The sequence below is a fragment of the Lucilia cuprina genome, chromosome 3 (assembly GCF_022045245.1).
Source record: "Lucilia cuprina isolate Lc7/37 chromosome 3, ASM2204524v1, whole genome shotgun sequence".
NCBI classification, from domain to species: Eukaryota; Metazoa; Arthropoda; class Insecta; order Diptera; family Calliphoridae; genus Lucilia; species Lucilia cuprina.
Genome location: NC_060951.1, coordinates 62864813 through 62883240, shown reverse-complemented (window position 1 = coordinate 62883240; position 18428 = coordinate 62864813). Strand labels below are relative to the sequence as shown.

At 31.9% G+C, this 18428-nt stretch overlaps 1 protein-coding gene across 1 annotated transcript; it reads right to left on the bottom strand.

Moving 5' to 3' along the window:
• Positions 1-5210: 5210 nt before the first annotated feature.
• Positions 5211-17918, bottom strand: LOC111677448 (protein tweety). The gene is made up of 9 exons (XM_046946768.1): positions 17651-17918; positions 9067-9305; positions 8830-9007; positions 8465-8772; positions 7634-8397; positions 7403-7575; positions 7185-7196; positions 6344-7112; positions 5211-6063 (listed from the first exon to the last, which is right to left on the bottom strand). Exons 2-9 carry the CDS (start codon positions 9202-9204, stop codon positions 5583-5585), a joined length of 2823 nt encoding a protein of 940 aa, XP_046802724.1. The 5' UTR covers positions 9205-9305; positions 17651-17918; the 3' UTR covers positions 5211-5582.
• Positions 17919-18428: the final 510 nt, after the last annotated feature.

The window sequence follows — 18428 nt, the reverse complement described above, 5'->3', positions numbered from 1 at the left end:
TAACAAAGTAGGATGGAAACAACTGTTTCACTATTTTTGTATGTGTTTACATAAAAATACATCCCTGATCTAATGCGTCGTGCTTGTTTCTTGAATCATTGCAAAAAATGAAGAGAGTCATACGATTGTCAAATTGTGTGTGATAGTTTTATTAGTGCCGGTCGACACTAGGAAACTTTTGATTTTGCGTGAGAGAGAATAAGAAGGAATTAACATTTATCTCTCTCTCTCGCCTTATGGAGTTTCTCGTACACGGAAACACGTATTGTTTTGTTACGTCGGTCCACACTTGAAAACTTTTTTGGGGAAACTTTTGATTTTGCATGAGAGAGAATGAATATCATTCATCTTTCTCGCGGCACGGAGTAGCCCGTATCCCGAATAAGAAGGTAATAACATTTATCTCTCTCGCCGGAGTTTCTCGTATTTGAAAACTTGTTTTGTTATTCCTTTCATTCGTACAAAAACAAATCAATGCAATTAACACGTTGTTTCTGAAAGAAAAGCTTCTGTGTGTAGACATTAAGGAAACTTTAAAAGAGAATTAAGAAAAAGTTTCTCAACAAAAGATTACTAGTGTGGACATATGGCATTTAGAGTCTAAACTTTAGACAATCCCATCCGTACTCTTATACACAATATTTTGGCAGATAATATTACTAGTGTGCTCGTGTGAAGGTGGCTTTATTGAAAAAGGCGAACAGTTTCGAATAACTGGATTGAAAATAATTAACACAACTTTTTGTTTAACATTTTAAACTAATTTTAGTGAGATCTTCTCTTTTAAAATAAATAAAAAAGAAAACTTTTTGTTTAAATATAGTAAAAATGGTTCGTCATATAGTACAAGTTATTTAATAATTGATTTGTTTTGCTTATTTTGTTTGCTTCTTTTTGTTTTAATACAATAATTTAATAAAATTTTTATTTTAATAAAAAATCAAAAAAAAAAAATTTAAAATGTTTACTCAAATAAATGCAATACATTTCTTTTCAAATTCTATTATTTTTAGATTTATTTATAAATAAATAAATTCTATATATTATATAATTTATACTTAATTAGTTGCTTAAATATAAATACAAGTATTCTTTAATACATTTATCTAAATTTAAAGAATATTATTTTCATTAATTTCTTTCAGTTGTATTTTATTACGGGATTTGTTTAATTTATTATTATTATTTTTGTTCTAGGGTCAAGTCAGTGTATTGAGTTATTTTTTTGTATTTATTTAGTAATTTTTTTTAAATCTACTGCAAGTATTCAGGCAGATTGTATAGGGGGGTTATTAGAATGGAAGATAAACTGAAGACAGAATTTTCGTTTGACTCTTTAAATTTAATTAAAAGTTTAATTGACTTTAATGAACAATTTTAGTGTATTGAACATAAAATAGCTTATCTCAGCATATTGAATATGTTAGGTGGCCTATTATGGCATCATTTTTTTTAGAAACTCTTTTTTTTTGGAAAATTAATTTGTTTAAAGAACTTTTGTAAAATTTTGAAACATTTCTATATAAAATGCCTTCTGTTTCTCATCGTTTCCCTAACCCAAGTTTTATTTTTCTTTTTTTATGGACTTAATGTCCCCAATAAGCTGAAAATTAACGAGTTAATGCTATTTTTATAATATAAAAAAATCTACAATATTATGACAACATTTAACACAGAAATATATAATATTTTATGATGAACACAGTAAAATGCCTAAAAAGCAGTAAGTTAAAACTATTAAATCATAATCTTATGATAATCATACCAACTGATTTGTTGTAATTCCTAATACTGACCTTTTAGACTTTTACTGTGTTTAACATTTTAGTTTTGTTTTTGTTAATGCTATATATTCTAATAATAATAATTTATAATTAATTATAATATTTATATAGATTTTTAATTAATTTAAAAAAATATCACCGTTATAAAAGATGTTAGAGATTTGAGGCAAACATATTTTAGGGAACTATACAATGTTTTTTATTTTTGTTATTATATATTTAAAATGTTGTAGTTAATGTTAAAATCTATCCTATGGGGACTATAAAAAAAAGAAATTGATCTTGATCCGTATCAAAGTTTTTGCATTCAATGAAAAAGTCCATTTTAAAATATTTCAAAGTCATAAATTTATAATATTGAGAGAATAAGGACACTATGAACCGATTTAAAGCATTCCAAAGACATTTGGATCTTCGTTCCGGAATGACCATATTTTTAGTCAGAGAAATATTGTAAACTCAACTACAGCGACATAATGTAAAAATTTTTCTTTTGTTACAGGAACAGGGCTGCCCTATAGTGTTCCATTCCTTTAGAAAAGGGCACAAACTAGAAAATAATAAATTACATTTAAAATCGTCTATGAAACTAAATCTTCTTGGTCCACCGATCTCTTTCGAATATATGAACTTTAATTTTAAATATTTTGGTAATTGTGTAAATTATTTGAATATCAGATGAATTAAAAGTTCAACAAGTCACTTTAGGTACAATTGGATCGAATAGGAATATAATAGACAAGCTGCTATTATATTCCTATTGATCTGTGAGTATTCTCTAATGCATAATGTTAGGCCTGTATATGACCTCAATAAGCGGCACTACTCTCACATAATTCTTATACTACCACTTCTCTATTAGTCAGACAATGCAAGAAGGATCTGCCAATGCTGGGCCGTCTATCGACATTATCTTTGTTTGTTTCCGTGCGCAGACGCACTATTATAGAAATAAACAGGCAGATGATCTTGCCAGAACGGAATCTGCACTTTAGATTCTTTCTTCAGAAAGAATAACTCAGACGCATATAAGGGTCCAAGTTATTGTGGCCCTCCTTCAATGAAAAACTAATAGGACACCTTATAAACCGAAAAAACGGGATAGATCAAGGTTGAAAGCAGTAGATAACATGACACCGGATGCTAGGTAGTCATGCAAATAGGCTTGAGCTGCGCTTCAATAAACATTCTCGCAGTTGCAAAGATAGGAAAAAGAAAGAAAAGGTCTTCCATCTTTACTGTAAATGCCCTGCTCTAGCTTTTAAGAGAAAACGCTGAATTGATTGCCAATAACTTTATATTAAAAATTGATATCTGGATATCTGGTTTTAAGATATCTATCTTAAGATATCTGGTTTTAAGCTTAATGAAATCCTGAGATTTCTCACGGCTTCAGGCAATATGAGAGTTGAAGAATAGGCAAGACCAATGCCGGCATATCTATCAGTCATGACTGGTCAATACAGATCTGAAAATCTTGCAAGCAGAATTGAATTTTTATTTGCTGTTGCTGTTAATAAAAAAATAGAAAGAGAAGACAGTTAATCTCCTGTAACTGTCCAGCACTGAAATTGTACGTCTGCCAATACTCAGCAGGCCATACTAATCTGATCTATTCAAAATTCGTTTAGAACTATTATACTTAACATTAATTAAAGGCGCCTCGTTTTTCTGTCCCCTTCTTCAACTCTGTCTTCAGTTATTCCTTTTATTTTTACAGACAATAACAAAGGACCTTATGGTCCTATGTTTGACCATAAGGAACCATGTGGAGAAACTAAAATATCTTAGAAATCTAACGATCAATAAGTCTGCTTTATTTGGACTAGGTTTCAGTTAGTTTTAAGATGATTGGAACACAATTATTTTAGGAGACGTTGGATTGTGATATTATCTTCCTTATTCGTTGTTGTAACATATTGGATGTGACTGGATCTTATTCTTCCCTGGCTAAAAAACTTCCCGTTGATACAGCTGTTACTTCATCATTTGGATTAGATTTCTATTGGGTAATCGGATCAAGCTAACTATTCTGCATCATTTGCACTAGACTTCTGTTGGATAACGAAGTTCAGTTTTTTCAGCTTTTAGTTTTAAAAGCGGCAGATAACGCTTAAAGTGACGGTCAATAACTCCAGTTGACTTGACGAAAAATTGTGGATTAGTTTAATATTGAATAAGGGTTCGCTAATAGCCCCTATTCTGCATTTCAATTCGAATCAAAATTTTCTCCGTTTGGCAACTTTGGTATTCTGCATTTCGATTCGACTCTCCGCCACATAAACAACAACTTACAAAAAAGTTGGTACGATCGTAAGATGAGAATACACACGTTCGTAAAGCATTGATTGAACTTACCCAATAGTTTATATTTTAAAAGACTTCTACATAACGTTAGCCTTATTTTAAAAAAGTCTAGCAACGATTTCCAAAATAATCTGTTATGTATGTACTTACTTAACTACCTATTTGTAAGCGAGAGTGGTAAATGCATGCGTCCAATGTCATCAGTGTGTTTAAGACTTATTTCTATTACACATTTCTATTACTTAGTAATAAAAGTTTTAAATGGGTAAGGTAAACTGTAATGTAAGTCAATTTTACATGTTTACAGAATAATTAGAAAGTTTTAAATTGAACATTTATTTGACTAGGATTTATTTTGTGCGAAAGTTGGAAGAAACGATTTTCTAACTACAATTTAACTTCCGAAATAATTGAAAAATATAATTAAATATTAAACTAACTACAAGTTCTAAATCAAAGAAAGACTAGTCACGGTATTAAATCAATGGCTTATTAATAGTTTTTTTTCAACATTTTTAACACCTATAGGATTAGGCGATTTGAAATTAATATCTAAATATACATAGTCATCCACTATAAGTTAAAAATGCCGGAGGTTTTAAAAACTAGATATGATTTAAAAAAATGTTTTTGCCCCAAAAAGCGAAAGCGTTTCTAATTATAATTTGTTTTTCTTTTTTCAATCATATATAACTATTAATTAAATTAAAAATAATTTGTACATTAAGTTTAAAAAGTAAAACTAAAGAAAAATTTATATATATGTATATATCTACAAACATAAAAGAGAATTTTGTCTTCCGATAATAATAGTTTTTTGTTTTCTTTATAATACAATGCAAAATAAATTATTACAAATTGTTAATTAAATTGTAAACAGAAATGTTTTTCTTTTGTAATATATTTTTTGTAATAATTTTTTGTTTATATTATACAGTATTAGCTTGGTTTTAATTTTACATCAGCCTGTAACATTTCAGAATATGTTGCAAGACTTTTTTTATCCCAAACTCCCCAGTTTTCTTTGTTTTGTTTTTCAATAACCCGTTTTAGTCCCCAACAAAATTTGTAAATTATTTGCAAAATTTTTCTTGGTTTGTTTTTTGTTTTTTTTTTTTTGTATATTTAATTTGTTTAAATATTTGAACACAACTTTTTCTACATATTTACATACATCCATGGACAAAAAAATTAATATTTAATTGAGAAAAACATTAATAATATTTAATTTTTTGTCCCTAAATGTACCTTAATAAAAGATCATTTCAATGTGTGTAAGAGATGGAGAGAGATAATATATATATGATTTTTCTTGCTCTCTCCCCCCTCTCCCTTTTTGTGTCTAATTGCTACAGTTTTTAACAGTTTTTCTTTTTAACAAGTGTCATTAAATTGTCTCTTAACAAATTCGTGACAATAAACGAAGAACCAACGAACGTACGTAAGTAAGATTGATTACTACTTGAGTGTTGTTTGTGTTAGGTGTGATCCTTAAAGTTCTGTTACCGCATAATTTGAATCATCATTCATAGCGGGTGGTGGTGGAGGAGGTGGTAGATCATCGTCTTCGTTTAGGTGTTGTTGTTGCTGCTGTTGCTGTTGTGCTTTCGATGTACTTGTATTATTGTTGTGCATTATATTATTCGATTTCGGCGGTGAGCCTACTGTTGCTTCAATCGGTGGTGGGGGTGGCAGTGATGTATCGTTGTTAATTTGTCGATTTGTATCAGATCCATTTGAATTGCTAGTTGTAACAGTGTTACCGGTATTAGTGGTGGCTTCAGATGCCACCATGTGTAAATTATTACCGCCATTTTGATGGCTATAGGGTTTTCCACCGCCTCCTCCTACTCCGCCACCATTGTTATCGGTATTGTCGGGAGGTGGTGGTGGTGAATTGGGTGTACTAACACGGGGTGGGGGTATGGCTTTCATTTGTGGTGGCAACTTCATAGGTGGTCTTTGAAGAGTTCTGTGGAACAAAGGAAAAAGTTATTAGTACAGTTATTAGATCCAACTAGATCGAAACTTCTTAAACTACTTGAAATAATTAATATCATGATTTCGTGACGAAAGCTATTAATTGTGTTATGAATTGAGTGGGTGTTGTTTACATTTTTAGATTTACAAACTTCATCACAAACGGACAATACCCTTCCCACAGTAGTAGTATAGGATATAACAAAAGATCAGACAGATCTTTTTCTCTATTCTAAATACATACATACTATATAATATTCTCAAGTACTCACTTTGAATAATGTTGCTGCTGTTGTTGTTTCTGTTGTTGATATATTGACTCAACACTGGGTGGTTCAGCATCTTTGGGTATCTCGGGCAGGGGACAATTTAAAATTGAAGGTTTATATTTGGGATCAAATTTACCACCTTGTCTTAGGGTTGAACACTTATAAATGCCTTTATCACGATCGTATATAGCCGAATCCATGGATTCGGTACGTGAGACATTCAAAACATCTTGTGGTGATTTCATTTGTTGTTGTTGTTGCTGCTGCTGCTGTTGTTGGTGATGAGCCGATGGTGGCATACGTCCTCCTTGAGCCTGTTGTTGCTGCTGCTGTTGTTGGGGATGATGACCTGGTATTTGGGGATTTACACTATTTTGTTGAGAATTTTGACGACGCATTGTAGCCAAATTAGAGACATAGATGGATCCTTGGTTAACAGCCACCAAAGGTTGGTAAATAGAATGTGGATTATTAACTTGACTGCCGTTTTGTGCCATGGCAGTCATATGACTGGGTATTTGCTGATAAATTTGATTGGGCTGTCCATGTTGACCGACCATATGATGTTGGTGAGCAGCTGTTGAGTACGTGCCATACTGTTGCTGCTGTTGATGATAAATGGCATGTTGATGTTGAGCAGCGGCTACTGCTGCTGCCGCTTCGTGAGAATGGGGATGGGGGTGTGGATGATGACAGTAGATCGGTTGGGGAGCCATCTGTTGTTGCTGCTGCTGGGAGGCCACTGTTGTTTGCCGATTGGGTTCGCTACAGACTGATGACGATTTTCAGTAAAAATCATTTGCTTCCAATGTTTTGCATTGTTTGCTTAAGGTTGCATATTTACCGTTATTTGGGCCTAAAATTAAAATCGTCACCATGAGTCTCAATTGCACGTTAAAGGATAGAAATTTTTAATGAAATATTTGAAACAGAAAAAAACAACTAAATAGGAATCTGTAAACTACTAGAGAGAGAAAAAGAGAAATCTAAGAAACGCTAAGAAAAAGGTCGTACTCAAGGAGGATGGCTATTTGGTAAACCGCTATAACTAACAATTCTTACCGCTTAGATGTGTGGGGCTATGATTGTGCGACGGCAAACGACCAAGCGTATGCGTGCCCATAGCCCTCATGTTCTGCTGCATGTGCACATGTGCCATCATCTCGTGCTGAGCATGTCTCTTCGAGGGATGCTGCAAAGTATGCGAGCCACTGATCACCGGTGGACTAAAGTGTCTGAAAATAAGATTAAAACGAGAATTTAAATAAAATCTTTCACATTTTACACTCTCACCCATTGTGGTTCCGAGGCAAAGTGCGCGAAGCATTCAGCATTTGTTGATGATTCTGCGGGGCTGGATGCGATATATAAGATGGTTCATCGACTTGAGCATAATCATTGCGTTTTCTGATATAAATCCAAGTATGAGAATCAACCCAGACCATAATGGTGAGCAAAATGGCTGCTATGAAACTGGCTATAAGCATGAGTACCAAACCCAACAAACCTCCTTCACACAAACCGCGACTGGCAGCTAGAAAATTATGATGTACCGTCTTACAATCCACTAGAGCAGTGAGTTGAGTCAATAAACGTTCGCTGCTATTTAAATCGGCATTAACGGCTCCAAGTTTGGGTTGTAAGCCGGAGGATTTAAAAAGAACCAATGAAATTTTCATAACAGTGGCCATAGCACTGCGTGCATTATTAAGGGAATTCTGAGATTCTCTCAGTCGCTGGGTAAAGGGATTAGTGTGTCCCGGTTCACATTGGGTGTAGTGCAATAACACATTGGTCGGTAGATCACGCGGTGCCACCGATACTAAAAAGTCTGCTGGATTTATGCAAAGATCTCCTACGGCTACAGACGAAGACAAATAGAGGCCGGACATTAACCACGAACCAGTGACAGCCAGCAGGCCACAAACACTAAACAATATCAAAGCACAACGAGAATGCCTTGCCACTCCCACTAAGAGTACAGCACAAAGCACCAAAAGTAAAGCCAAAGTTGCTACTGTACCAGGCCAACGTATCAATTCCATGCGATCGCCATCCTGATTATAGGTAAATGGAAAAACAATAAATTGTAAAGAACCTTTCAACTTTCAACCAAGTTCTTACCGATAAAAATTTAGTCATAGTAACACTGGTCAAAGGTCTTCGTATATCACTGGCAGCATTAGTGGCCAAAGTTACATTTCCCTGCACAATATTAAGCGAAACAAAGAGTATGGAAAGAGCCGACTGATTTGAAACTGGTTGGTCAAATATATCCGCCAATTCCACTAATTGCGGTCGTATGCGATTTTTAAGTGTATTCTCCAAAATATGAGTCTGATTGCGTACCGTAGTCACCAAGGTATCTACTTTACGGCCCGCTGTCAACACCTCTAAGAGACCATTATGTAAATCATCATTACCATAAAGACCTTAAAGAAGAGTTAGAGGTCAAAATAAAACTTAAAAGAAGATTATCGTTTACTTACCCAAACCAATGGCAGCACAGCACATAACAGTAACTATGGATAGGGCCACTTTTAAACTCGTTATAGAGTGTGCCGGTCGGGGTTTACGATCACAGCATCGTGTCATCAAATAAAGCAGCAACCCCAACAAGGAGACTATCAATAAAGCAGCCGGCACCGAACCCAAAATGCCCAAACTCTGCAAGTTTTTTATCATAGTATTACATTTAGTTAAATTTTCTTTTTAATTTCAATTACCTCCAAATATATTTCATCATTAGGTCGAAAAGTACTATTTATTTTATGGAACGTTATATTGTAGTGTGGCAGAGCATGTAGTAGTTTAGCTATAACCGGTACTTTATACTGATCCGTATATTCATGATATTCTGCCATTATTAATTCTGTATTTTATCTTCGCTTTTGTTGGTGTTCTAAAGCCCCAGATTTTCGTTCATTTAGTTTTTTTTATTGATTTAATAATCTGCGATCAGAAACTGTAAGAAAGGAAATTAGTTAAATTTATCATAAGATTATATCATAGATAGATGCAGGTTATATCATAAGATAGATATAATTAGTTAGCCAAAATATTTGCTTTCTGTAAAATGTTTGCTAATACCAAGATTTTTTGTTAAAAGTAGGACGAATTACTTTTGATTTCTCAACTTGAATGAAGATATATTCTGAATATAGATTAAAAAAATGATGAAGCAGAGAAAATATGTTAACTAGCAAATGCTGTTGCTAATCTAAGGCGTTCTCTGAGACCCCCATTAAGAATTCGAATCCAAGAATTAGTAAATAATTATCTGCAGGCATCATATCACTGAAATGGGTTAGGCACAACGTTCATTGAATTAAGCGGTTATGTTATGTTAAGTCCTTGGAAGTATTAGACATGGGGTCTAACCAAATATGGTAACACGGAAACTGGTAGCCCGTAGGCCAGAGTTTCGAACTTTGCCATGTCCCGCTTATTTGAGGGGTGGCTTGGTGGTACAAGTAGCGGCTGTGGATTAAGCACTGATGATGCCCGGTAAAGAATAAATACCGTGCTAAGGATACCCAACAAAAAAATGATTGTGAGACTAAGCGTTGGCTACAAGTTGGTGCCAAATGTCCCTATATGAAAGGGTATGAAAGGACCTTATTTGCCAGTATACCTAGAGTAAATTTTCCGAAGGTTGTTCTCTAATAGTTTGAAGAATCAATGAGATGTGTACAGAGTTGAATGGTGCTGAATGAAAGGCAAATTTTTTTATCCTGTACAAGATTCATGTTCTCTATTTGTAAGAACAGAACATCGGCTAATTTGAAAGATTAGTGTTTCGGTATAGCAAATACGTCTCTAAGTGTTATTGCCGACTCAACGGATGCCATCTGCGTGGTTGTAAAATATATCTCGGAAGTTAAGCAATGAAACAGTAATGGCCGAAAGTACTTTCATATGGACCGGTAAAACCATGTATAAAAAAGCACTATGAGGGGAAGGTCAATGAGCTTAATATGTGATTAAAAAAGTACTACCGTGATATAAGGCAAGGCCAAGACGATAGGTGTTTACGTAAAGCACTTCAAAATCTTATCAGTTTTGTGGTAGCTCTTTAAGTGTCGGACCTAAGAATAGAGTAAGACCGAAGGATTTGACTTATTCCTTTAAAATTCTTCTGCCAAAATTACACATTTCGCTCCTGCTTTCTTTATGTCTGTTTTAAATAAAAGGTAGTTATGTCATTGAAGATGTTTCGGAGCGAAATCGAAAGGTTCCTTCAACACTCTTGTTAAATCCCAACGCACCATTGTGTAGGTTTAGATTTTTCGTAAAATTTTAAAAATAGTTTTTGTCCAAGCTTCTAAAAAAGGAATACAACTTTCCTTAACCGCTTAAGTATTCCATCAAGACGTAACTCTAAAAATTTTCATTTAACTTATACACGCAATCAATCAACAAAAAAGAGAGGACTCGGTGTTAAAGTACAACAATTTTGACATACAGACATAAATGTCAACATGACATAATAGAATTATGTATGACTAAAAACACTTGACAGTGTTCAAGTGTCAGATAATGAGAAGGAGATCAAAGAACAAAGCAGACTTTATGGTATGAGTTTAAAAACATTAACATAGGAATATTAACATACATACATGCTGACTTAAGTAGTCCATTAAAATGTATAATCATATAACATATGTATGTATGTTTGTATGTTTTAAATAGTTTTTTATCACGCTTATAATAGTTATTAATTGGAAAATCATGAGCAAACATAATTTTGAAGACGCTTGCCAATTTCCAACCAAACAACAAAACCAGTCAGTCAGTCAGTCAGTTAGTCAACCAAACAACCAACAAAGTTAGTTAAAAGTCAATGCTCTCGAGAAAAAAAACAAAATAAGAAACTATATTATAGATAAATTTAATGTGCAAAGAAGGCGCACACACTACTATATATTATATTTTTATTATTTGACCGCATGTTAAGCCTACAGACACAAACAGGATAACAAAAAACCACATACATACACAAACATGTATATGTATACATATAACTATAGACAAACAACATCCTAGAAAAATAAATAAAAACGAGAGAGAGTGTAATCACGAGTGTACTTGGGTTTTGTGAGGAGTTTGTTTATCTCAATAAAACCATAAAAACAGGCCAAAATACTCTAACAGACAGGCAGATAGACAGACAGACAGACAAATAAGCAGAAACAAACCAACAAATTCAGAAATCTCATACACATTTGAACATTAGAGGCAAACAAACAGGCTGTCAGACTGTAAAATACATACAAATAAACTTTAACACAAGGATACAAACATAAGTAATTATGTATATATACAAACATATACACATTCATACGCAAATACTTATGTGTGTTATATGAAAATTACAGTTATTTCTTTACTATTATAACGTGTCCTTATTTCTTTCCTCAGCTTTAATAACAATTACTTATTTTTCTTTTTCTGTTCACTCGTTAAATATTCCCTTTTCATCGTTTTTCCCATTTTTTTATTTGCAAACGAGCACATTACAATAAAGGCTTGTTCTTCACGGACTGACTGACTAACTGACTGAACGAGTGAAACAGTGATGTCAACTATTTCATAGTGTTTTTGTGAGAAACTACCATAGATCAACAGAAAGTACTAAACTCGATTCGATTGAGGTTGCAAATTAGCAATTCTTTTATGGTCTCCTAAACGTATTCCTGTGTATCCACTCAGAATACGAACAGTCACACCTCGGGCTTTGTTATGCTAAGGAGGCTTATCGTTCTCCTCTTCTAAGGATAGTCCATTACGATTTTTGTATTTCTACCCACCGTTTCTTTATTCGAAGTTACTATAGGGTTTATTTCGCCTCCAGTTAATCTATATTTTCTTATAGGATAATGGAAACATCGAACACTTACACTAATGTTGCGTTTGTAATATATCTCTCTCGTAAATTGCGTTATACGCAGATGGCAATTTTAGTTCTGGTGTCCATGTACAAACAGTTTGCTTTATTACTCGAGCTATCTAATCTCTGACCATTGCTTAAGTTCCGAGATGTAAAATCACAACTTCCGTTTACTACCACGCAAATGTGAAAGTCTCTGTTGAGTTAGCAACAGCACCTAGAGACGTATTCGGTAGACCGAAACATGAATCCATCGAAAAAATCCGAGGGAGCGTAAGATCCGTATACATCTACAATCATTCTGTATCATTTACATTTAAACCAACTCATTTCCAACGTTTAGTTCCACAGTCACGTCTCTGTGGGGTATACGTTGTCTTGGCAACAGCATCGAACTTTGGGCAATCGGTTCCGTGGTACCAGATTATGTCCATATGTTAAATAATTCCAAGAAAGAACGAGAATATATTTGATCATCATCAGTTTATAGTCCTGGCAGATTAGAGGTACCGTTTATATCTATTTTCCTCGGGATTAAAATCACACCGAGATGGGGTCTTTTATCAAGGTATATTTATTAGTATTAAAAAAGAAACTCTTATTCCTTTGAGTCGCCACTAGATTCTTCGTTTTAAAGTCATGGCATCTTCGATTTTAGTATTTATTTATTTTCACTTGTTTCTCGAAGAGTGTGGACTTAGTTGAATCTGTCAATGAATCATAACAATGATAATGCCAATAACAAATATCCTGGGGATTATTAAAGGACTATGTTCTTAAAGGACTTAAAATGTTAACACTTTTATGTATTAAACTTCCGCCTTAGGCTTAACTATCTTAAAACGCAACATTGACGTTCTCTTTTTAAGTGTGATCTGCCGCCAACTATACATAGAAACTAAAATTCATTGGAAAAAAGAATCCTTATGGCCCAAGCAAATACACCAGGGTAGAAGTGTGTACTCGTTGTAGTATATTGAAAAATTTCTACATAAATAATAATGTTTACTTATGCTGCACTTACATACTTTATTCGCTGATAAAAAAAAATTAAACCAGGACGAGTGTTTGTGCGTGTATTTTATGAAATGAAATCTCTAGTGTTGCCGAGTTAAAGTATATTTTTTTTATAATGAAAGACTATAATAATTTAATTTTGAAATAAATTTAAAGCTGAATTTCAGGAATATACGTTAGATAGATAGATAGATAGATAGATAGATAGATAGATAGATAGATAGATAGATAGATAGATAGATAGATAGATAGATAGATAGATAGATAGATAGTTAGATAGATAGATAGATAGATAGATAGATAGATAGATAGATAGATAGATAGATAGATAGATAGATAGATAGATAGATAGATAGATAGATAGATAGATAGATAGATGATAGATAGATAGATAGATAGATAGATAGATAGATAGATAGATAGATAGATAGATAGATAGATAGATAGATAGATAGATAGATAGATAGATAGATAGATAGATAGATAGATAGATAGATAGATAGATAGAAAGATAGATAGATAGATAGATAGATAGATAGATAGATAGATAGATAGATAGATAGATAGATAGATAGATAGATAGATAGATAGATAGATAGATAGATAGTTAGTTGGTCAGTTAGTCAGTTAGCTAGTTAGTTAGTAAGTTAGTTAGTTCGTTAGTTCGTTAGTTAGTTAGCTAACTAGTCCTCTGGTTGAAACCCACGACTTCTGGACTGACAAACAAGAACCTTTGACTACAGGAGACGTTCCCATGACAATCAGTTCTTCGCACCGGGACGGCTCAAAGTTCAACGAACAACGACAAAGAATTGTCAACTTCTTCTGAATTTTTAATAACTATTTCTGAAATACAATTGAAATTCTGAAATTTCTGAAATTCTATTCTAAATGCTGTAGTTGAATCGCATAATCGCTATTTTTTATTCAATTGGCGATTATGTGATGTATTTTATAATGAATTTGATTTCAGTCATGCTCCTGATTGACTAAACCAAGCCTCTGAATGGCATACTTATAAAATACATAACATTGATTAATGTATTCAAATTAAAGTAAGACAATCATTCCTTGTCAAAAACACACCCGAAAAAAACGGAAATAAATGACCCCCGCAATTGAACTAAAATCACAAGATTTGGCAACCATTAGCACAATATCGCATGTAAATTTGTTGGTGTAGTTGAACCTTTTGTGTTTATGTATTGTAACGGAACTGTTTTTTCCCCCAAACGAAACATTAACGGAAATAATTTTTCTTAACATAATTGCATTAAATAGTTTATGCGCATTTTTCTTTACCTCTCTCGCTCTATATTTCTAAAACAGAGTTAGAGAAAATAAATACTGTTATATTTTCTGCTCTTTTATCTCACTTAAATAGCGGAAGTTAGTTGAAGTAGTGTTGCCAAATTGTTTGTTTAGTAATGTTTGTGAAATATAGGTTGAGGCATTAAAGTGGGTTTGGTTGAGTTTCAGTTTATCCACCTTTTTGTTTGTTATAAACAAATAGTAGTTGGTATTGACTATTTGTCTATAGGAAATGAAATTAATTGGAATGTAATTTGATAGTTGGGCCAAAGACAACAAAACTATTTTTCAAATGTAAATAACAATTGTAAATGCTGCGTTTGTAAAGTAAGGTTTCTGAGATAACATTTTAAATGTGAACACATACGTACAAATACATAGTATTTACAAAAGGTATAAGTTTTGATTTAAATAACTTTATAATGAATACCTTTAAAATAGTAAATATGTAGGTAGATTTATGAAAATGTGTTGAACATACAATTATAAAACTTGAAAGGACTTTATGAAGGTGTGTCAATTTGTTTTTGTTTGACTATTCAAGACTTCCTTTATGAATATTAAATAATGTATAATAAGAATTCCTTTTTCCCTGTACATAATATTCTTTTTAATTCAATGATTTTTAACTATCATAATATGTTTCAATTTACATAAATACAAAAAATTTTAATTTTTAGTGGAAATCTTTATTGAACCCATTAGCCCATTAACATTAGGTTTGGCTAGCCCAACAAACAAACTAGTTAAGATATTATGTGTTCGTATTTAGTTTTAGTAACTTAGTCTCTAGAAACTCAAACTCAGCCGATATTGATTTAAGACACAGATTTATCTTTAATAAAAAAACTTTCCGATCGTTCTAGTTCCTTATTAAAACCTATATCTTGTAGGTATAAAATGGCGGTTACGTATTACTTCTGAATGCATGTGATTAGCATGAGTAATATCGTGTATCGAATCCGAGAGTATTTATAGTGTTTCGTACTTTTCTAGGGTTTTTTTAGAGTTATAAAGTATTAATTAAATCGGCATCTTAGGTGTCACCAATAGTAGTTAGTAGTGTTGTTATCAGTCACTTCGGAGGTAAAAGATTCGATTCCCAACGAAAAATCTGGCATGGGTAGAATACATTTTCGCATCTAATATAACATTTACATCCTCTTTTAAAACTATCTAACTTTCAAATTGGTATCTTATGCGTTGACGGAATTCTGTAAAAAGATATTCGACAAGTGGCAAAGACTCTGAAAGGTTTTTAAAGCATTCTGACTTGAAGTAATTGTTTAATCGATGTAAAATTGTATAAATCGAGTTGGCAATGAATATTAATACCATGTTTCCACGATCTGTTTGCCTTACTTAATTTGGCCTCTGAATGATGATAGCCAATTAACCCGTTTCCACGATACATTCGCAATTCGTTTTGACAGTTTATCGCCATGTTTTTTCATTATTTTCACATTTTTTGGAGTATAAGTGTTTGTGTATGATACAAAAATACGTTCGTTACATTATTTTTACAAATTATAATTTCTATTTATTTGCATTTTTTAACAAACAGCTGATTTTGTAAATACTCGATAAAAATTAGAGATGAAATTCATTCATTTGTAATTGCTTGTGTAATTTGCAGCAGAAATTTTTAATGGCAAATCGTGTAATTCTGTGCGTTATTGGGTATTGAATGATGAATGGAATTACGAATAATTGTATCATGTGAACGGGATATAACAGAGAACTAAATCAATATTATATGTAATAAGTAATTGAAACATATCGAAATGATTGAAATGATACAGTGTCTCAAGAAGAAACTAAATTTAATTGTGTAGTTTGTTATATTGTCTAGACATTACCCCTTCATTGTGGGTTGAATATGATATGTCAAAATTTTGTGTAGAAGATCTAACAGCAATATCATATGAAACCATAACACATTGAGATAAAATACGGATGGAAAATTCAACAGTAGTATGGCTCTCTTAATTTTTTGAAATGATTCAATAAACAAGCAAATTACATTAAATCAGGGGTGTATTTTAATATAAACACATACAATAAAGTAAAACAGCTGTTTCTATCATTGTTATACAAAAGGAATTTCATTTTACTTTTCATTAGACTTTACGTGATTGAAGTGTGATCGTGTAAAATGCCCATTACACTTTATTAAACTTCTTAATTATTTGTTTTAAAATTATTATCAATTACAGAAATCATGCAGATTTAAAAATAAATTTAAAAAAATAGTAGTTACGTCATTTCGTCAAATATTTGATAAGTCTGAACGTACCTTAATACATTAAATAATATTTCTTCTAGGCGTATTTTGGAGTTGTAAACTTCCAGCTGAATTGATTAAAATTGGAATTCAAAAAATCAATATGTATTATGATTTTATGATTTGTATGATTTCATAGAAATCCAATTACTATTTACAGTTTCAAAATGTCAAATTAAAGTGTTGATTCTTATGATTCAAACTTCCAACTAAAATTCAATTAATCATGAGAGTAAACAAACTTGTGATGTTATTAAGAATTTCTAATAGGAATTCCCCCAAAAAAACTCTCAGTCCTTTGTTCTCAATTCGGAGAATTGTTTCTTTAATCTTGTTTGGAATTTGTTTTTATTTTCTTTTTTTGCAATTGTTTATATGGCAGCTCTGCTTAAGTTACTGCTACAGTATTAGTTAAACAACAATAACAAAACGAGAATGAGAAACTAAAGAAACCAGATGTATTAAGGATCTCAGATATATAGTGCAACTTTTAAGAACTGCACAATGACAATAACAAATAATAATAACAATAATGCATGCATGCATGGGTGGTGTGTGATTAAGAACATTTTTTTGTGAGTGGATGAGATAATGAGAATGTTTGGTCGGTTGGTCTCAAAGAAGAGAGAAGTGACAGAGGATATGATGATAGTGATGAGAAGAAAGAAACAATACAATTGAAAAGGAAAAAAAGGATTTTTTAAATAATACAAGTAATACAAACGAATATATGAAAAAATTGGCAGACAGGGAGTGACTTACAAAAAAAATATATATTTTAATTACATTTAACATATATAGAACGTACACATTTGTTAGTTTTATTTCCTTTGGTGTATCCAGTCTTTATCCTTTTACAACATGGCACGGTTATTTTTTCAAAAGATTTTTATTATATTTTTTTTTTATTTCAACTACTTGACATCAAAATTAAGTATAATTTTACTCAAGTATTCAAAAATGTAGGTTGTTTTTATACATTTCTTTTTGTATGTGTTTGTTTGTATGTATATTTAATAATTAAGTATTTAATTTAAAATTATTATAATTAGGAAAAGCAGAAATTTTATTTAATTTGTGTCATCAATTTTTTGGAAACTTTTAAATTTTTTTCTCATTATTTATGTATGTATAAGGATTTTTCCGTTTCTTTTTTTCTAAATCAAAATTTTTTATATATGTATATATATGTAAGGATTTTATAAATTTTTTGATAATTTCTTATATTTAAAATTGAATTTAACTATGTTATTTTAATTGCTATAGTTTTAGTTTAAGGATTTTATTGTTTAATATTTATTTATTTAATTAAATTAAGTTTATTAGATTTTAGCTTTTCTTTTTTTAGAAATTAATTCTTTTTGTCTGCGGTTATCAAACACAATTACACACTACTACGACAAAGACGACGACGACCGTAAAAAGGACTTTACATTTTGAGTACCGAACAAAGTATGAAAATTTTTCGTATTTAACCCGGTCACACCCTCAATATACAGGATAAAAATACAGGATTCGATTATGCGTACGAATACACTAAAATATGCGAGTAAATATTTGAAAAAATCACAAACACACGAACTCCC

Coding starts and splice junctions, on each gene's coding strand:
- LOC111677448 (XM_046946768.1), bottom strand. CDS start 9,204: ATGGCAGAATATCATGAATATACGGATCAGTATAAAGTACCGGTTATA. Junction 9,008..9,066: donor ATGATGAAATATATTTGGAG/GTAATTGAAATT, acceptor AAAAACTTGCAG/AGTTTGGGCATTTTGGGTTC. Junction 8,398..8,464: donor CTATGACTAAATTTTTATCG/GTAAGAACTTGG, acceptor ACCTATAATCAG/GATGGCGATCGCATGGAATT.